Source organism: Pristis pectinata, chromosome 2 (assembly GCF_009764475.1).
Source record: "Pristis pectinata isolate sPriPec2 chromosome 2, sPriPec2.1.pri, whole genome shotgun sequence".
Taxonomy (NCBI): Eukaryota; Metazoa; Chordata; class Chondrichthyes; order Rhinopristiformes; family Pristidae; genus Pristis; species Pristis pectinata.
In genome coordinates this window covers 9,618,893-9,641,112 of record NC_067406.1, presented here as the reverse complement: position 1 = coordinate 9,641,112, position 22,220 = coordinate 9,618,893, and the positions used below count along the sequence as shown (strand labels likewise).

Here is a 22,220-nt window from a genome sequence, read left to right as displayed (position 1 = left end):
TGACTGATAAAGCAAAGATCATTAGAAGCAGAAAAACAAAGTTTCAGAAGTGGAGATCACGCTTGACGCCCTAATGTAATGCTTTATGGAAGCTCCTTCTAAGAGCGCAACCAAGCTAAGCTAATGGAATTGTAAAATCATGGTAAATCACAGAATTTTACAGTACAGAAAGAGGCTGTTGAGACCGTTATATCCGTGCTAGCTCTTCAGAAGATTTATTCAACTGGATATTTATCCCTCTTGAAAGTTCCTATTGAATCTGCTTCTACTGTCCTTCCAGGCCACAGCAACTCGCTGTGTTAGAAGTCTGTGATCAACAGGTGCTCAGGAAATGAGAAGGTGGTTAAAGTAAGACAGTCATTTAGATTTTCAAGTTGAAAGCGGAGTGGGTTTAGATTAGGAACCACTCAAAGCTGTTCAAGAAGGTCATGGCAAGTCTGCGGTCTAACATAAACCTATATTCTCCCCGTATTCCTTAATGTCAGTAAGTTAGAATCATACAGTCATACAGCACAGAAACAGGCACTTCAGCCCACCACATACATGCCAGTCATTGTATTTATCTATACTAGTTCCATTTACCTGCATTTGGCACCCAGCCTGTTATGTCTTGGTGATTCAAGTGCTTGTCTAGATGCTGCCTAAATGTTAAGATAGAACATAGAACAATACAGCACAGGAACAGGCATTTTGGCCCACCATGTTGTTCCAGACTAATTAAACCAGTAATTAAATGTCTAACTGAACTAATCCCTTCTGCCTACACTATGTCTATATCCCTCCATCCTTTGCACATTCATGTGCTTATCTGAGGGCCTCTTAACCGTCTCTATCGTATCTGCCTCCACCACCACCCCAGCAGCACATCCCAGGCACCCACCACTCTCTGTGTAAAGAACTTGCCCCACACATCAACTTTGAACTTACCCCCTCTCACCTTAAGTGCATGCCCTCTAGTATTAGACATTTCAACCCTGGGAAAAAGATGCCGGCTGTCTACTCTATCTAAGCCTCTCATAACTTTATAAACTTCTATCAGGTCTCCCCTCAGCCTCCGCTGCTTCAGAGAAAAAAAGTTGTCCAACCTCTCCTTACAGCACATGCCCTATAATCCGGGTGAACCTCTTCTGCACCCTCTCCAAAGCCTCCACATCCTTCCTGTAATGGGGGTGACCAGAATTGTTGTGAGGGTTCCTCCTTTCATCACATCCTCAGCCATCCTGTTCCAGATTCCAACCACACTTTGTGAAAAAATTTCCCCCTTCACAGAATATAGAACATAAACAGTGCAGGACGGGCCCTTCAGCCCATGATGTTGTACCGACCTATATGATCAACACAACATGATCAATCTAACCCTTTCCTCCTGCACAGCCCATAACCCTCCATTTTTCTTACATCCATGTGCCTATCTAAGAGTCTTTTAAATGTCCCTATTGTATCAGCCTCTACTACCAGCCCCGGCTGTGCGTTCCAGGCTCCCTGTGTGAAAAGCCTACCTCTGACATCTCCCCTGAACTTTCCTCCACTCACCTTAAACTGATGTCCTCTGGTATTGGCCATTGCCACCCTGGGGAAAAAGGTGCTGGCTGTCCACTCTATCTATGCCATCTTATGAATCTTATACACCTCTATCAAGTCGCCTGCGTCGCTCCAAATAGGAAAGCCCTGGTTCGCTCAACCTTTCCTCATGGGACACGTTTTCTATTCCAGGCAATATCCTGGTAGATCTCCTCTGCACCTTCTCTAAAGCTTCCACATCTTCTTATAATGGGTCAATCCCCTCTAAACCTCCCACCTCTGACCTTATACCCATGCCCTCTTGCTTTAGACACCCTCTTCATGGGAAAAATATTCTTTCTACCTACCTCAGAAAACAATTTGTGTTAACTCTGTTTCCCAACTTTACTTCTGAAATGCCCGGTCTCTTGTCCTAGACTTGCCAGTAAGTGTAAATAGTTTCTTTCTACCTATCGGTTCACCTTTATGTAGAAATAGGGAATATAGGAGCAGGAGTAGGCCATTCAGCCCGACAAGCCTGCTGCTGTGTTCAATGCGATCATGATGGATCAATTACCCAAACGTCTTAAAAACAGATAGCTGCTTGAGTGGCACAGTGGTGCAGGTATTACAGCTGCTGCCTCAAGGCTCCAGTGATCTAGGTTCGATCCTGACCTCCAGTGCTGTCTGGCTGTTTGTGCACCTTCCCTGTGATTCTGAGGGTTTCGTCAACATTCCAAAGACCTGCAGGTTGGGAGATGAATTGGCCACTGTAAATTGCCCCAAGTGTGTGGGCGGGTGGCAGAATCTGGGGGGAGTTGGAGGGTGGGGAGAATAAAACGCGATGAATGGAAATGGGTGTACAACAGTTGGTGTGGACTTGGTCAGCAGAAGGTCTGACACCGGACTGTATAACTAGAACATATAGCAGAGGAATATGCTCTTTGGCCTATGATGTTGTGCTGAACTAATTAAGCTAATGACACTTAATTAAACTAATCCCTTCTGCCTGCACATGGTCCATTTCCCTCCATTCTCTGCATGTTCATGAGCCTTTCTAAGAGCCCTTTAAATATCTCTATCGTATCTGCCTCCACCACCACCCCTGGCAGCGCATTCCACGCACCCACCACTCTCTGTGTATCCTTTGAATATTTCCCCTCTCACCTTAAGTGCATGCCCTCTAGGATTAGATATAGATACCCTGGGAAAAAGATACCGGCTGTCTACCCTATCTATGCCTCTCAAAATTTTATAAACTTCTATCAGGTCTCCCCTCAGCTTCCGCCGCTCCAGAGAAGAAGTATGGCTCAATCTTCTAAGCTCTCGTATCCATGGCTCCAGTTTGTTTAATCTCTTCTCAAGTTACAGATATCGTTCTGGTGGATCCAAATTATACCTCTTCCAGGACCCATATTCCTACAATGTGATGCCCAGATTTGCATGTAGGTATGACCTAGCCAGGGCATTGTATGGTTGGAGCCTCCTGACTTCAACCCTCCTGTTTCTCCAGTCATCAAGTTCAAATTCAAGTTCATTGTCACGGGCATATGAAGAATTGTACAGCACGGAAACAGGCCCTTCAGCTCAATTGTTCATGCCGACCAAAATTCCCAACTCAGCTGGTCCCAACTGCCCATATCCCTCTAAATCTTTCATATACCGGTCCAAATACCTTGTAAGTGTCGTTAGTGTACCCACCTCAACCACTTCCTCTGGCAGCTCCTTCCATATACTGACCATATTGCTGCCTTGGTGAAGCAGCCAACATAATCAAAGACCCCACCCACCCGGGTCATTCTCTCTTCTCTCCTCTCTCATCAGGTAGGAGCCTGAGGGGACATACCACCAGGCTCAAGGACAGCTTCTATTCACTGTGATAAGACTATTGAACGGTTCCCTTATACAATGAGATGGACTCTTGACCTCACAATCTACCTTGTTGTGACCTTGTACCTTATTGTCTACCTGCACTGCACTTCCTCTGTAGCTGTGACACTTTAGTCTGTACTGTTATTGTTTTACCTGTACTACATCAATGCACTCTGTACTAACTCAATGTAACTGCACTGTGTAATGAATTGATCTGTATGAATGGTATGCAAGACAAATTTTTCACTGTACCTCAGTACAAGTGACAATAATAAACCAATACCAATACCCTCTGGGTGAAAAGGTTGCCCTTCAGGTTCCTATTAAATCTCTTCCCCTCACAAACTTATGTCCTCGAGTTCTTGATTCCCCAACCCTGGGAGAAAGACTGTGCACATCCACCCTATCTATGCACCTCATAATTATATACACTTCCATAAGATCACCTCTCATCCTTCTACTCTCCAGCGATAAAAGTACCAACCTGCTCAACCTCTCTCCATATCTCAGTCCCTCGAGTCCTGGCAACCTCCTTGTAAATCTTCTCCACACTCTTTCCAGCTTAATGGCATCCTTCCTACAACATGGTGACCAAACTGAACACAATATTCCAAATGCGGCCTCACCAATGTCTTGTACAACTGTAACATAGGAGTGTCATATAAAAGAGTGGCATGCTGAAGGTTAACAAAATAAAATCTATCATCTTCAACAGGATGACCATGCAACCAAGTGACATTGGATAATATGGCACCACCAGTCACACCAAGCAATGCTGATCTGCTAACAGTGAGCTGTTTAAGACCATTGAGTTTTTAATCACTTCGCATCATTGCCTTCTCTTCCCTGTGTGCAACCAATAAATCATCGTCGCGAGAAAAAGAAATGCTTCTTTTTTAAAAAAATGATGATGATATTCACAGCCCCACGTGCTTTGTTACAAAAAGGCCAATTAAAATCGTAATGTGCGAATTAGTACAGAGATGTTTCAGAGACTGCAGCTGCCCTGTTCTGTAATAACCAATTATGGCAGCATTGACATATAGAGACATGAATACCAGCTTAATTAGCGCTAAGAGCTTAATTATAACTTTTCCTTCGCAGTCACTCTGCAATGGAAGTTTTTGAGGCAATTTGCAATGCTGACATTTTTTTTCATGAGATGACATTATGGAATTTAATCTGCATTTCTAACTCATTTTTGAAGGAAGAAGTACTTTAATGAGATTTAGTAGATCTCCTGTGCTGGTTGAGCTCAGTACATCCTGAGAATTGCTGTTATATTGTGACAGAGGTTTGATAGGATGGAACAGACTATTCATTCTGCCTTGAATTGTCCTTTTAACGTTGCAAAGTCTTAATGGAGCCAGAATGTTGGTCTGTGAGGGGTCTTTGGGAGACCTGTCTCATCTCTCCTGCTTTTCCCCAATGCTACCTTGATGTACCTATGTATGGAATAATCTGTCACACAGACAAAAGCTTTTCACTGTACCTCAGTACATGTGACAATAATAAACCAATTCCAATTCCTAACCAGCCTCCCTTCCACTGACTCTGCCTACATTTCCTGCTGCCTTGGGAAAGTAACCAACGTAATCAAAGACCCCTCCCACCCAGGACATTCTCTCTTCTCTCTCCTTCCATCAGGAGGAAGAGATAAAAGCATGACAACATGCACCATCATACTCAAGGGCAGCTTCTATCCCACTGTTATAAGATTCTTGAACCTCTTGTACGATAAAGATGGACTCTTGACCTCACAATCTACTTCATCGTGGCCCTTGCACCTTATTGTCTGCCTGCACTGTACTTTCTCTGTAACTGTAACACCATATTCTGCATTCTGTCATTGCTTCTCCTCTGTACAACCTCAGTGTGCTGATGTTTTGGAATGATCTGTATGGATGGTGACTAAAATCTCAAGTGCTATTCTACTAAATTCATTCTTTGAGCATTTTTAACCTGTTATTATAAAAGCAAGCAGAAATCAGTGGTCTTTGCTGGAGATGGATCTGGAGTGCAGTTGAGGCCCTGGAAAATATATTACTGTGTAAAATGTGAAAAGATGCAACTTAAAAGTATGTTGCGGTATTATTGGGAGTAACATCCAATAGTTCAGAAAATCTGCTAGTTGGACCACTAAAGTCCCAAATGTGCAGGATATTAGAGTTTTAATGTACTCTGTTACAGAATTGAATGGAAACTGGATCATTAGGTGTATTTTGTATTGGTATTGGGTTATTATTGTCACATGTACCAAGATACAGTGAAAAGCTTTTGTTTGCGTGCCATCCAGACAGATCATTCCATACCTAAGTACATCAAGGTAGTAAAAAGAAAAACAGAATGCAGAATGTCGTGTTAGAGTTATAGAGAAAGTGCAGTGCTGGTCTACAAATAAAGTGCAAGGCCATGACGAGGTAGATTGTGAGGTCAAGAGTCCATCTCATCATACAAGAGGTCTATAGTCTTATAACAACACACAATAGTCTTATAACAGCGGGATGGAAACCTGGTGGTATGGGCTTTCTGGCTTTTGTATCCTCTGTATGATGGCAGAGAGGAGAACAGAGAATGATTGGGATTGGAGGGGTCCTTGATTGTGTTGGCTGCTTTCCCGAGGCAGGGGGAAGTGTAGGCAGGGTCAATGGAGGGGAGGCTGGTTTTTGTGATGGACTGGGCTGCATTCACAACTCTCTGCAATTTCTTGGGCAGAGCAGTTGCCATGCCAAGCTGTGACGCATCCGGATGGGACACTTTATATGGTGCATCTGTAAAAATTGGTGAGGGTCAAAGGAGACATACCAAATTTCCTTAGCCTTGTGAGGAAGAAGAGGCGTTGGTGTGCTTTCTTGACTGTAGCTTCCATGTGGGTGGACCAGGACAAATTGTTGGTTATATTTACACATAGGAACTTGAAGTTGTCAACCACTTAAAGTTGAGGTGGATAAATATTTGATTGATCCATAAACTCTGGAGAACATGGGTCTTGTGTACATCACAGCTCTCTTATTGAAGTAATCAATCTAGTGAACCCTCAGTGCACACTCTCCGAATGTAGTCTCACTAAATTGCATCAAAACTTCCTTGCTCTCGGGTATGGAGGAATATCACAGAAGAGGAGCTGAGGCCAGCAGAGATCGGCCACAATTCTACTAAATAGTGGGGCAGGCTTGAAGGGCCTGATTGCCCAACTCCTGTTCCTATTTTCTTGTATTCCTGTGCATGTATGGTAGGGCACTCAGCCTAGCTTTTCCACACTGGTGTTCCATTTGACCCTCGAGTCTCACTCTGTCACCATTGTACTCCATGTTGTGATCCAGCTTCATGTTAAACTCCACTGGCTTCAAACACCCCCTGTGGTAGCCAGCTCCACAGTCTCACAACTCTGGTAAAGAACTTTCTTTTGGCCTCTACTAACACTGACGAATCCTCTTCGATCTGAAATGTTAACGCTGTTTATTTTTCCACAGATGCTGCCTGAACTGTTGAGGTTGTAGCATTTTCTCAGATAAGATATCTTTATTAGTCACATGCAGATTGAAACACACAGTGAAATTTATCTTTTTGCACAAAATGTTCTGGGGGCAGCCACAAGTGTCGCCACGCTTCCAGCGCCAACGTAGCATGCCCACAACTTCCTAACCTGTACGTAGAAACATAGAAACATAGAAAAACTACAGCACAATTCAGGCCCTTCAGCCCCCCAAAGGCTGTGCCCGAACATGTCCCTACCCTATAAATTACTAGGCTTACCCATAGCCCTCTATTTTACTCCATGGACCTATCTATAGTCTCTTGAAAGACCCTATCGTATCTGCCTCCACCACCATTTCTGGCAGCCCATTCCACGCACTCACTACTTTCTGAGTGAAAAACTTACCCCTGACATCTCCTCTATATCTACTCTCCCCAGCACCTTAAACCTATGTCCTCTTGTGGCCACCATTTCAGCCCTGGGAAAAGCCTCTGACTATCGACTCGATCAATACCTCTCATCATCTTATACACCTCTATCAGGTCCCCTCTCATCCTCCGTCTCTCCAAGGAGAAAAGGCCAAGTTCCCTCAACCTGCTTCCATAAGGCATGCTCCGCATTCCAGGCAGCATCCTTGTAAATCTCCTCTGCACCCTCTCTATGGCTTCCACATCTTTCCTGTCATGAGGCGACCAGAACTGAGCACAATACTCCAAGTGGGGTCTGACCAGGGACCTATTTAGCTGCAACAATACCTCTCAGCTCCTAAATTCAATTCCCCGATTGATGAAGGACAATACACCATATGCCTTCTTAACCACAGAGTCAACCTGTGCAGCCGCTTTGAGCGTCCTATGGACTCGGACCCCAAGATCCCTCTGATCCTCCACACTGCCAAGAGTCCTACTATTAAGAGTATATTCCGCCAACATATTTGACCTACCAAAATGAACCACTTCACACTTGTCTGGGTCGAACTGCATCTGCCACTTCTCAGCCCAACTCTGCATCCTATCTATGTCCCTCTGTAACCTCTGACAGCCCTCCAAACTATCCACAACACCCCAACCTTTGTGTCATCTGCAAACTTACTAACCCACCCCTCCACATCCAGGTCGTTTATAAAAATCACAAAGAGTAAGGGTCCCAGTACAGATCCCTGAGGTACACCACTGGTTACCAACCTCCACTCAGAATACGACCCTTCAACAACCACTCTTTGCCTTCTGTGGGCCAGCCAGTTCTGGATCCACACTGCAATGTCTCCTTGGATCCCATGTCTCCTCACCTTCCCCATAAGCCTCACATGGGGTACCTTATCAAACGCCTTGCTGAAACCTACGCTACATCTACTGCTCTCCCTTCATCGATGTGCTTAGTCACATCCTCAAAAAATTCAATCAGGCTTGTAAGACAGGACCTGCCCTTGACAAAGCCATGCCGACTATTCCTAATCATATTATACCTCTCCAAATGTTCATAAATCCTGCCTCTCAGGATCTTCTCCATCAGCTTAACAACCACTGAGGTAAGACTCACTGGTCTATAATTTCCTGGGCTATCCCTACTCCCCTTCTTGAATAAGGGAACAACATCCGCAACCCTCCAATCTTCCGGAACCCCTCCCGTCTCCATCGACGACGTAAAGATCATCAGAGTCTCCGCAATCTCCTCCCTCGCCTCCCACGGCAACGTGGGGTACATCTCATCCGGTCCCGGCGACTTATCTAACTTGATGCTTTCCAAAAGTTTCAGCACCACCTCTTTTCTAATATCTACATACTCAAGCTTTTCAGGCCGCTGCAAGTCCCAACTACAATCCCCCAGATCTTTTTCTGTGGTGAATACTGACGTAAAGTATTTATTAAGTACCTTCGCTTTTTCTTCCGGATCCATACACACTATCCCACTGCTGCACTTGATAGGCCCTATTCTCTCGCATCTTTGGAATGTGGGAGGAAACCGCAGCACCCGGAGGAAACCCACGCAGACGGGGAGAACATACAAACTCCTTACAGACAGCAGCCGGAATTGAACGTGCATTGCTGACGTTGTAATAGTGTTACACTAACTGCTACACTACTGTGCCTGCCCTTTATTCTAGTAATACTACTTAGTGGAAGTACTGCTTGGATATCCATCTCTGGCTATTAGTCACAAGCATGCAATTTAGAATTGGGTGAGTGTTGCCCTTCTCTTCAGGAGACACAAGAGACTGCAGATGCTGCAATCTGGAGCAACAAACAATCCACTAGAGGAACTCAGCGGGTCGAGCAGCATCTGTGGGGGGGGGGAAGGAAGTGCCGATGTTTCGGGTCCTGATGCAGGGTTTTGACCTGAAACGTCGACAATTCCTTCCCTCCACAGATGCTGCTCGACCTGCTGAGTTCATCCAGCAGATTGTTTGTTGCATTTCTCTTCAGGGTGCTTTCTGGCTTATAGTCACACCGCATGTAGACAGGCCCTTCAGCCACATAGCTTTGTATAATTGCACCTTAAATGGACTGGTGATCGAAATCCAAGTTCTCAAAGATAACTTTATTTTACTTTTGACTTATTTCAGACTGCTCAGGTGAGCAAGTTTCGTCAGGTTACCTCGATGATGTGCAACTTGATAGAAAAGAGATCTCAACTTCTCTCGGGGACCCTGCCACAAGATGAACTGAAAGACCTGAAGCAAGAAGTCACCACCAAAATAGATGTTGGCAATAAGTATGTTTGAAATCTCTGTGGCTTTGTACCTTGCTTGCTGCTTTAGAGTGGATTGAACTCACCTTTAAGGACATGGTGCTTTAGTGGTTCATAATCTTGATAGAGACGTCTTTCACGTCCCCTTTCCAGTGCACTGCCACGTCTTCAAACCCTTAATTCTACCACTTCTGTTATTGTCTTTTTACACTGCCTCAGTTTGCACTGCTGTGCTTTGCACCAAGCCTGTTATTTTGCACTCATCCCCATATTTATTGTTGCATTTACTGAGAAAGAAACTTCTACCAAGGCTGCCAATAAACAATTTAACAGGAAGTGAATATCGCCACTGGCCTCCAAGATTCAACAAACCCTGAGACTGACACCACCATGTACACCGTGAGCAAGAACTTTCGTTGCTCCCTCGTTTATAAGCTAAGCTGATCTGATCAGGAAAAATGAATTCAAATCTCACTCCTGGAGTTTGAATTCATTTCAAAACTTCTGGAGCCTAAAGAATGGTATCGATAAAGGTGACCAAATTATTATGAAAATGATAATAATGCTTATCAGGAGTGGAAATTTGCCATCCTAACCCCAGTCAGGGCCTCTAGATTTGCACTCCAAAGTGGTCCAGCAACCTGTTTTTATGTTTATTTATTCATGATTAAAGAAGAGACGAGCCAGCATTTATTACCCATCCGACTTATCCTGGCTTGTTTGGCCATTTCAGAATTGACTGTTTGCTGTGGGTCTGGGGGTCTGTATGGCCAACAGTAAGGATGGCAGATTTCCATCCCTGAGGGAACATCAAAAGAACAAGTGGGTTTTAATGACAATCTGGTCGTCTTGAGGTCATCACTGCTGAGACCAACTGCTTTTATTTATGATAAATTCCATATTATGAATTGAGGTGACATTCCAAAGGTGCTCTGGCGGGGTTTTGAACAGCAGGTCTCTGGATTGTTCGTCCGAATCTACCAAATTACTAAGTTCAGGAGCCTTGACCACCATGCCACAACCAATCCTGTACGTTGGTTACATCGATGTAGCAGGCACATCCTGGATTCAGTGAGGAACATGACTATGCTGGCTCCACATCCCCTTAAACGCTTGAGTAAATGAAAATCCATTGATCTCACACTGCTTGAGTTTGCACGTGAGTACTTTATGTGTGGAGGTTTCGTTGTGCGCTTACCTGTTGCAAGAGGCAGTGTCTCTCAATTTCCTCTTTGCACGAGGGAGTGTCTCTCAGTTTCTCTTCTGATTGACTTGCTTCTGACCCTAAGGTTTCTGGCAGAAAATGTTGCCGTCCATTTGCCTTGTCCATTGCTGTCAACTGTATAAAACCTCAGACATACCATCGCTTATACTTTTATATTGTTGTTAAAGTCCCACAAGTGTTGCAGGTAGTGTTGCTTCTGCCTGTCAGTGGTACTCCCCTGTCAAACCATAGAACCATAGAACCATAGAACCATACAGCACAAAACAGGCCCTTCGGCCCACCATGTTGTGGTGTCCATCAAACCACCCTCACACTATCTAACCCTTTCCTCCCGCATATCCCTCTATCTCACATTCCTCCATGTGCCTATCCAACAAACTCTTGTATCTGCCTCCACCACCACCCCAGGCAGTGCATTCCATGCACCAACCACTCTCTGGGTGAAAAACCTCCCCCTGACATCTCCCCTGAACCTACCACCCATGACCTTAAAGCCATGTCCTCTCATCTTGAGCATTGGTGCCCTGAAGGAGGCTCTATCTATTCCTCTCAATATTTTATATACCTCTATCATGTCTCCTCTCATCCTCCTCCTTTCCAGTGAATAAAGCCTTCCCTCATATTCCATACGCTCTAATCCAGGCAGCATCCTGGTAAATCTTCTCTGCACCCTCTCCAACGCCACCACATCCTTCCTATAATGCGGCGACCAGAACTGAACACAGTACTCTAAGTGTGGTCTAACTAGAGTTTTGTAAAGCTGCATCATCACTTCGCGGCTCTTAAACTCGATCCCTCGACTTATGAAAGCTAACATCGCATAGGCCTTCTTAACTGCTCTATCCACCTGTGAGGCAACTTTCAGTGAATGTGAATATGAAAGTATGGAATTATTAAGAGCATTCATGTAGGTTGGGGCTGTGGACAGCACTCCTGCTTCAGAATTTGAAGGGCATGGGGTTCAAGCCCCAGACAAGTTTAATGGAGTCACATTGGTTTTATTATTGTCACGTGTGCTGAATTACAGTGAAAGGCTTTTGTTTGCCGTGCCATCCAGACAGATCATCCCATACATAAGTACACTGAGGCAGTAAAAAGGAAAACAGAATGCAGAATATAGTGTTGCAGATACAGAGAAAGTGCAGTGCAGGTAGATTAAAAGAAGTGCAAGGGCCATGAGGAGATAAGATTGGGAGATCAAGAGATCATCTTCAACGTATGAGAGGCCCAATGAAGAGTCTGATAACAGGGGGATGGAAGCTGTCCTTGAGCCTGGTGGTACATGGCGGGGAATCTGCCTTTTCTGTGAGATGTTAAACCAGGACCCTGTCCACTCCCTCAGTTGGATCTAAAAGATCACATGGCACAATTTCACAGGAGTAGGGGGGAGTTGTTCCTGTTGAATCTGGTGATAGTTTAGTCCTCTGCTCAATGCTGCTGAAACTGATTAGCTGGTCATTATAATAGCGCTATCTGTGGGACCTTGCTGTGCACCCATTGTGGAGTTTATTCCCACTGATCGACTATATTCATTATATAACCATCTGACATATAAACTTGTAGCCCATTGAGTTGGTGAGGCCGCATAGAGTATTGTGTACAGTTTTGACCACCCTGTCATTAAACTGGAGAGAGTGCAGAGAATATTTACGAGGATGTTGCCAGGACTCAAGAGCCTGACTTATAGGGAGAGGTTGGGCAGGCTAGGACCTTGTTTCCTTCTAGGAAACTGAGAAGTGTATAAAATCATGAGGGGCATAGATAGGGCAACTGCCACTCAGTTTTTTTCCCCCAGGGAAAGGGAAATCAAAAATTAGCAGGCGCAGGTTAAGATGAGAGGGGAAAGATTTAAAAGGGGACTTGAGGGGCAATTTCTTCAGGCAGAGGGTGATGGGTATATGGAATGAGCTGCCAGAGGAAGAGTGGTTGAGACAGGTACAATAACAGCATTTAAAAGATATCTGGACTGGTGCATCGATAGGAAAGGTTCGGAGGGATATGGGCCACATGCAGGCAATGGACTAGCTTAGACGGACATTATGTTCAGCATGGACGAGTTGGGCCGAAGGGCCTCTTTCTGTGCTGTATTACTCCATGACTCTATGAATATGTCTATGGCAGGTCACCAAGCAATCCCATTCCCCAACTAATTTCCTGTGTAATCGATCCCATCCAGATTCTGCCACTCAGCTACGCTTCAGGAACAATTTACAGTGGCCAATTAACCCACGGTATGGCAGTCTGAGATGTGGGAGGAAACTGGAGCACCAGGGGAAACCCATGCAGTCACAGGATAGAACGTGCAAACTCCACACAGACAGCAGCATAGGTCAGGAGTCGACCCGGGGTCACTGGAGCTGTGTGGCGACCACACCACTGAGCCACCTAACTTGCCTGCTATGCCTCCTACATTATTAAATGATCACGCTTCAAATGTATTTTCTTGACTGTATGTTTTGGGATGTCCTTAAAAGTCCTCCATACATGCAAGTCTATCTTTCTTTAGAATGTTCTTGTGGTAATAATTTGTTGACATCGAGCTAGAATGAAGTAAGCCCATTCCCATTGAAATGGAGACATGGATATCAGCAGAGTCCCTTTGACAGTTCTTCTCCACAGATGCTGCTTGACCTGCTATGTATTTCCAGTGTTTTGTGCTTCAGTTTGACCAAGTTTACTTTCTGGTGTCACCACTAAATGACTGACCCTTCCGTTGCAGAATGCTGGAGCTAGATCTCGTTTGTTCGAGATGAGAATGGCAATATCCTTGATCCTGACCACACCAGTGTCATCAGCCTCTTTCAATGCACACAAGCAGGCGATGCAGCACATCACAGAGAGGATCCGCGAGGAAGTACGGTAAGAGGCCGGTAACTGACTGCCCGTGCTTCTGCCTGTTTCCTGTGGTGCATGGTATTGGTATTGGTTTATTATTGTCACTTGTACCGAGGGTACAGTGAAAAACCTGTCTTGCACACTGATCGTACAGGTCAATTCATTACACAGTGCAGTTACATTGAGTTAGTACAGAGTGCATTGAGGCAGTACAGGTAGAACAATAACAGTGGCAGAGTAAAGTGTCACAGCTACAGAGAAAGTGCAGTGCAGGTAGACAAGGTCACAACAAGGTAGACTGTGAGGTCAAGAGTCCATCTCATCGTAGAAGGGAACCATTTCAATAGTCTTATCACAGTGGGATAGAAGCTGTCCTTGAGCCTGGTGGTAGTGCCCTCAGGCTACTGTATCTCCTACCTGATGGAAGGAGAGACAAGAAGACCCCAGGTGGCGGGGTCTTTGAAGGGGCATGATGGCAGCCATCTTTGTGCTCCATGACTGATTGGGCTGCTCCAACTGGTAACTGGGATTTGAAAGTCCTCGAGAATTTATGAATCAATGGCACTATCCTAAATTCTGCAGAAGGTCTTTGAATTGAAGCTTACTGCTGGGAGGTACCATTCCCAAAATACTTCCCAGGTAGGATGGTTACCTGTGTCTTCATTAGAACGTAGAACAGTACAGCACGGAACAGGTCCTTCGGCCCATAGTGTTGTGCCGAACTAATTAAACTGGTAACTAAATGCCTAACTAAATGAATCCCTTCTGCCTACACAGTGTCCATATCCCTCCATTCTCTGTACATTCCTGAGTCTATCTAAGAGCTTCTTAAATGCCCCTATCGTATCTGCCTCCACCACCACCCCTGGCAGCACTTTCCAGGCACCCACCTCTCTCTGTGTAAAATACTTGCCCCACACATCTCCTTTGAACTTTCCCCCTCTCACCGTAAATGCATGCCTCCATTATTAGACTTTGACCCTGAGAAAAAGATTCCAGCTGCCTACTCTATCTGTGCCTCTAATAATCTTATAAACCTCTATCAGGTTTTTATTAGCCTCTATTAGCATTGGAAAATTGTAATGATATAATCTGTTGGACTCTTAAAACTGTAGCCAGTTAGTAAAGAAGCTTATTTCTGAAAAAAGTGTGCCATAATTATTTTAAAACTTAAATGGTTTTTCTGTAAAAAATGATTAGTGCATTGAACAGTTGATCCACTCGTGTTTCTGTCATTCTCATACTGTATTAGAGAGCTTTGCAACATTTGAACAATTTTTGGTTTCTTGTTTTTCCAAACCGCACAGCTTTGGGATGTGGGTGGAAAACAAAGCACGAGGGGAAACCCTCGTGGTCACAGGGAGAACATGCAAACTCCACACAGACAGCACTGGAGGTCAAGATCGAACCTGGGTTGCTGGAGCTGTGAGATAGTAGTACTACTAGCTGCACCTCTGTGCGGCCATTAACTGTTGGGTCAGAAGGCACAATATAAAGTTTCCTTGTTGTCACTAATTGGTAAATTAAGTTGGTAGATTGGTTTATTATTGTCACATGCACCAAGGGACAGTGAAAAACCTTGTTTTGCGTACCATCCACACAGATCAATTCATCACATCAGTACATTGAGGTAGTACAAGGAAAAGCAATCACAGGAATGCAGAATAAAGTGTTACAGATACAGAGGAAAGTGCAGTGCAGGCAGACAATAAGGTGCAAGGCCATGACGGGTGGATTGTGAGGTCAAGATATTTAGGTATTTAGATATTTATTTATTAATCACGTACATCGAAACACACAGTGAAATGCATCTTTTTGCATTACTTAGAGTGTGCTGGGGGCAGCCCGCAAGTGTCGCCACGCTTCCCGGTGCCAACAACAGCACGCCCACAGCTCCTAACCCGTATGTCTTTGGAACGTGGGAGGAAACCGGAGCACCCGGAGGAAACCCACGCAGACACGGGGGAGAACGTACAAACTCCTTACAGACAGCAGCGGGAATTGAACCCGGGTTGCTGGCGCTGTAATAGCGTTACGCTAACTGCTACACTACTGTGCCACCCACCTTAGTATATTAAGGGACTGTTCAATAGTCTTATAAGAGTAGGATAGAAGCTGTCCTTAAGCCTCGTGGTACGTGCTTTCAGCTTTTGTATCTTTTGCCCGATGGGAGAGGGGAGAAGAGAGAATAACCTGGAGATCTCAACCCATCAGCACTGTGGAAGTGCTGCCAGCAGTAGGACTGATGAATCACAAGACAATTCATAGCCACCTGAGAGACATCGAGTCGAACAGCACAGAAACAGCACCTTCAGCCCAGCGGATCCATGTTGACCCTTTCTCTCATCTATCATAACCCCATTTATCCACATTTGGTCTGTAGTCTTCGATGCCTTCTCAGGGGCATTTATGAATGGGCAATGAATGCCAGTGACATCACATCCCGTGAATGGATGATGAAACCTTCAGACACTGAGCACATAATCTGGGGTGCTACTTGAATGCAGTACAAAGGTGCCTCAGACATGACCTGCTGCTCTTTCACGTGGATGTACACCAACCCTTAATGTTATCTTGAAGAACATAGAACATAAAACATTACAGCACAGTACAGGCCCTTCGGCCCACAATGTTGTGCCGACATTTTATCCTGCTCTAAGATCTATCTAACCCTTCCCTCCCACATACTGTAGCTCCCCATTTTTCTATCATTCATGTGTCTATCTAAGAGTCTCTTAAATGTCCCTAATGTATCTGCCCCCACAACCTCTGCCGGCAGTGCGTTCCGTGCATCCACCGCTCTCTGTGTAAAAAAAACTTACCCCTGACATCCCCCTTATACTTTCCTCCAATCACCTTAAAATTATGTCCTCTCATGTTACCCATTGTTGCCCTGGAAAAAGTTTCTGACTGTGCACTCGATCTATGCCTCTTATCATCTTGTACACCTCTATCAAGTCACCTCTCATCCTCCTCTCCAAAGAGAAAAGCCCTAGCTCGCTCAACCTATCCACATAAGACATGCTCTCCAATCCAGGCAACATCCTGGTAAATCTCCTCTGCACCCTCTCTAAAGCTTCCACATCCTTCCTATAATGAGGCAACCAGAACTGAACACAATACTCCAAGTGTGGTCTGATCAGAGTTCTATAGAGCTGCAACATTACCTCGTGGCTTTTGAACTCAATACCCCGACTAATGAAGGCCAACACTCATATGCCTTCTTAACAACCTTATCAACCTGCGCGGGAACCTCGAGAGATCTATGGACATGGACTCCCAAGATCCCTCTGTTCCTCCACACTGCCAAAAGTCCTGCCATTAACCTTGTATTCTGCCTTCAAATTTGGTCTTCCGAAGTGTATCACTTCATACTCTTCTGGGTTTAACTCCATCTGCCACTTCTCAGCCAGCTCTGCATTCTTCATATCCTGTGTAATCTACAGCAACTTCTACACTATCCACAACACCACCAAAACTTTGTATCATTAGCAAAACTTACTAACCCACCCTTCCACATCCTCATCCAAGTCATTTATCAAAAATCACAAAGAGCAGGGGTCCCAGAACAGATCCCTGTGAAAACCACTGGTCACCGACCATCCAGGCAGAATTTGCTCGATCTACACCCATCCTCTGTCTTCTATGGGTGAGCCAATTCTAAATCCACACAACCAAGTTTCTCCTGGATTCCCATGCTCCTGACTTCTGAATGAGCCTTCCATGAGGAACTTCACTTGACTAAGATCCATGTCCGCCCACATCCACTGCTCTAAGAAGAGCAACAAAACTCTGCCTGGTGTCCTGGCCAATATTTACCCTTCAACCGTCATTGCTAATACAATAAGGCATGGAGAGCAAAATTAATTGCAAAGGCTGCAGGAAGGAGTTAGCGTACTACAATCTGACTGGAGTTCTCTGCAGAGACACTTGGCCTTGGTCCTGCTGCAGTTACTCTGTACAAGTCACTTCCTGGCCTTTTTACACGCTGTTTCTGGAGGTTTGCTGTGTGCAAGTTGACTACTGTGGCTGTAACTCAAAATTGTGTCCCTTCTGGCAAAATAGAGCCATACAACACGGAAATAGGCCCTTTGCCCATCTGGCCCCTGCCCACCAAAGAGGCCCACCTAAGCTAGTCTCATTGTCCCAGAGAATGTAAGTGGTCCCTCAGTCCTTATTCCTATGTGGGTCTTCATTTCCCCCGCTGAAAATTATTTACCCACTGCTATTTTGGGTCCCTCTTAAGGAGGTAGTGTACTTGATGCTATGTACATGACTAATCCTTTGGCCCTTTTATTCCCACTCTCTGACAGTATCAGAATCAGAATGAGTACAAGCAGGTTTGCCCGGTTGTCCTCGACACCCACCCACACCCTTTTCATCTGGTCCGCAACTTTGTCTGTAAAATCGGGGGAAGAAGCATGAACTCTTCATGTCGCTTTATGACCCCAGCGGAGCAGAAGATAATCAGGTGAGTGTTTATGTTTCTGTTTTCCCTTGTTCCCAGGATATGGGTGTTTTATATACACCGCCTCCGATTGTCTGTTGAAGTGGGATTGAGACTTCTTCAACTACAAGCTTATGAAAGCCTGATTTATGTTACAGCCTGTACATACAGCCAGCGATTGGAAGACCAGCGGGATGGATTAGCTGGCTGCTGTGGGGCTGCATGGCATCTTCTACCATCCGGGAACTTGGTTCAGATTGGATTAGATTGGTTTTATTGTTGTCACGTATACCAAGGTACCGTGCAAAATTTTGTTGCGTGCTATCCAGACAGATCATTGCCTGCCTAAGTACAAGATGATAAGAGGCTAGATCGAGTGGACAGTCAGAGACTTTTTCCCAGGGCAACAATGGCTAACCGAGGGACATAATTTAAGGTGATTGGATGAAGGTATCAGGGGGATGTCAGAAGTAAGTTTTTACACAGAGAGTGTGTGTGTGCATGGAACGCACTGTCAGCAGATGTTGTGGGGGCATATACATTAGGGACATTAAAGAGACTCTTAGACAGACACATGAATGATATGAAAAATAGGGGGCTATGTGGGAGGGAAGGGTTAGATCGATCTTAGAAGCAGGAATAAAATGTCGACACATATATGGAGGTAGTAAATAGAAACAGAAGTGCTGCAGTTACAGAACAATAGTGTTCAAGTTACAGAGAAAGTGCAAGGTAGATTGGGAGATCTAGAATTCATCTTCAGTGTATCAGATTCGTTTCAAGATTCTGATAACAGTGGGACAGAGACTGTCCTTGAGATTGGAAGTATGTGCTTTCAGGCTTTTGTATCTTCTTGGTATTGGTATTGGTTTATTATTGTCACTTGTACCGAGGTACAGTGAAAAACTTGTCTTACAAACCGATTGTACAGGTCAGTTCATTACACAGTTCAGTTAAATTGAGTTAGTACAGAGTGCATTGAGGTAGTACAGGTAAAAACAATAACAGTAAAGTGTAAGTGTCACAGCTACAGAGAGAGTGCAGTGCAGTAAGGTGCAAGGTCACAACATGGTAGATCGTGAGGTCATAGTCCATCTCATTGTATAAGGGAATCGTTCAATAGTCTTATCACAGTGGGGTAGAAACTGTCCTTAAGTCTGGTGGTACGTGCCCTCAGGCTCCTGTATCTTCTACCTGATGGAAGAGGAGAGAAGAGAGAATGTCCCAGGTGGGTGGGGTCTTTGATTATGCTGGCTGCTACACCAAGACAATGAGAGGTAAAGACAGAGTCCAAGGAGGGGAAGCTGGTGTCCGTGATGCGCTGGGCTGTGTCCACAACTCTCTGCAGCTTCTTGTGGTCCTGGGCGGAGCAGTTGCCATACCAAGCTGTGATACATCTGGAAAGGATGATTTCTATGGTGCATGGGTGAAAGTTGGTGAGAGTAGGGGACAAACCAAATTTCTTTAGCCTCCTGAGGAAGTAGAGGCGCTGGTGAGCTTTCTTGGCCGTGGCATCTATGTGATTTGACCAGGACAGACTGTTGGTGATGTTCACTCCCAGGAACTTGAAGCTCTCAACCCTCTCGACCTCAGCACCATTGATGTAGACAGGTGTATGTACACTGCCCCCTTTCCTGAAGTCAATGACCAGCTCTTTTGTTTTGTTGACATTGAGGGAACGGTTGTTGTCATGACACCATTCCACTAAGCTCTCTATCTCCTTCCTGTACTCCGACTCATCACTGTTTGAGATACGGCCTACAAGGTATCTACAACTACTTGACAGGAGAGGGGAGGAGAGGGAATGACTGGGGTGGGAGGAGTCCTTGATTATGAAGTCTGCTTTCTCGAGGCAGTGGGAAGTGTAGACAGAGTTACTGGAGGGGAGGCTGGTTTGTGTGATGGACTGAGCTGTGTCCACAACACTCTGCAATTCCTTGCAGTCTCTGGCACTTCCTGGATCTGAATAGGATGCTTTCTATGGTGCATCTGTATTGTCCATGGCAAGATCATTGCATCTTGCAGGGAATTCAGAGTGGCTGAGTTAAACACCCTGGTTTAACTACACACTGCCCCTGGTTTTTATTTCCGATGTGAACTGCTCAGGTTATGAACAGTTCTCAGGACGCCACAGCCAAGAAAGCTCACCGGTGCCTCTACTTCCTCAGGAGGCTAAAGAAATTTGGCATGTCCCCAACTCACCAACTTTTATCGATGCACCATAGAAAGCATCCTATCCGGATGCATCATGGCTTGGTATGGCAACTGCTCTGTCCGGGACCGCAAGAAACTGCAGAGAGTTGTGGACACAGCCCAGCGTGTCATGGAAACCAGCCTCCCCTTCGTGGACTCTGTCTACACTTCTCGCTGTCTTGGTGAAGCAGCCAACATAATCAAAGACCCCACCCACCCGGGTCATTCTCTCTTCTCCCCTCTCCCCTCTCCCGACAGGCAGAAGATACAGGAGACTGAGGGCACATACCACCAGGCTCAAGGACAGCTTCTATCCCACTGTGATAAGACTATTGAACGGTTCCCTTATACGACGAGATGGGACTCTTGACCTCACAATCTACCTTGTTTCACCTTGTACCTTATTGTCTACCTGCAATGCACTTCCCTGTAGCTGTGACACTTTACTCTGTACTTATTGTTTTTACCCTGTGCTACGTCAATACACTGTGTAATGAATTGATCTGTACGATCGGTTTGTAAGACAAGCTTTTCACTGTACCTCAGTGCGTGACAATAATAAACCAATACCAATACCAGAACCCTGTCATAACCTGGGGAGGACCTGTGCATGTAATCTGCTGCAAGCTGTGGGCTTTGGTATCGTATTGGATAAAAGCCGTGTACTCCAGATTAGAAAGAATATTTATGAAGAGTGGTTTGTGCAATTGATTCTGAGCAGATACCCATCATCAAACCCTGGACAAAGTGACTCAGCTCATGAATGAGGAGGACACAATAGATCATTAAAAATATTTAAGGTAGAGATGTATTTTGAAGGATCAGGGAACTGAGGTATATTTGGAAGTGGCACAGAAGAAGAGATGAGACCTGGTGCAGATCAGCCCTGGTCATATTGAATGGTGGGGCAGGCTAAGGGGCCGAGTGGCCTGCCCCTGCCCCTGCCCCTGCTCCTGCTCCTATTGTCTTGTGTTCTGTTTAATTTGCATAAAAGCTCTGATTGCAAAGTCAAATTCAAAAGTCAAAGTCAAAGTAGGGTTATTGTCGGACTTAGAAGTCCATATGTGCACAGGTGCAATGAAAAACTTGCAGTAGCATCACGGGCACATAACATCACACAACATTCACAAGAAAAACATAAATTGAACATAAATTATACAGAATTTTTACAAGAAAGAACATAATTAGAACAAAAAAAAAACAAAGTCCATTGTAGTGCAAAGTGATCAAAGTGGTCATGGTGTTGCTAAACTGTGGTGATCAGGGTTTTGCCAGTTGTTCCAAGAACTGAATAGTTGAAGGGAAGTAGCTGTTCCTGAACCTGGTGGTGCGGGACTTCAGGCTTCTGTACCTCCTGCCCGATGGTAGCTGTGAGAAGGTGGCATGGCCCGGATGGTGGGGATCATTGATGATGAATGTTGCCTTCTTGTGGTAGTACCTTCTTTCAATACTTCCGATGGTGGGGAGGGATGTGCCCGTGATGTGTTGGGCCGAGTCCACTATTCTCTGCAGCTTCTTATATTCCTGCGCATTCAAATTACCGTACCAGACCATGATGCAACCAGTCAGGATACTTTCATTAGGACATCTGTGGAACTTTGTTAGAATGTTTTGTGACGAGCTGAACCTCCCAAGAAAATAAGGCTAAATTTTTCAGGATATGGTGGTATACTGAGGTAGTTTCTGGGCTAGTATCTGGACTGTTCATGCAGAATTATGATCTCAAATTCCCCTGTGGCAGCTGGTAATTTAATTACCTAGGATTGAAGCCAGGTCATCGCAGCTCTGAGGCAGTAGTGCTACTCGCTGCACGACTGCAGCACTCTGCATCTGCAGTTTTTGATTTCAACCAAGATTAATTGGTACCAACTCCATCACCCAAAATACTCACTCCTTCTGGCACCAGTACTGATGTGTGTGACATTATAAAACACATTAAAAAAATCTATTAATGCTGTCTCGTAAACCTTGGGTGCTTTATC

General features: G+C 45.0%; 1 protein-coding gene across 1 annotated transcript in view; it reads left to right on the top strand.

Moving 5' to 3' along the window:
* Positions 1 to 22,220, top strand: part of LOC127580080 (dedicator of cytokinesis protein 2-like) — a 1,107,748-nt gene that overhangs the window by 130,386 nt on the left and 955,142 nt on the right. Inside the window, 6 exon segments of the mRNA XM_052033289.1 lie at positions 9,414 to 9,562; positions 13,483 to 13,504; positions 13,506 to 13,562; positions 13,564 to 13,622; positions 17,912 to 17,979; positions 17,982 to 18,069. Of these exon segments, the coding sequence (XP_051889249.1) occupies positions 9,414 to 9,562; positions 13,483 to 13,504; positions 13,506 to 13,562; positions 13,564 to 13,622; positions 17,912 to 17,979; positions 17,982 to 18,069 (443 nt within the window).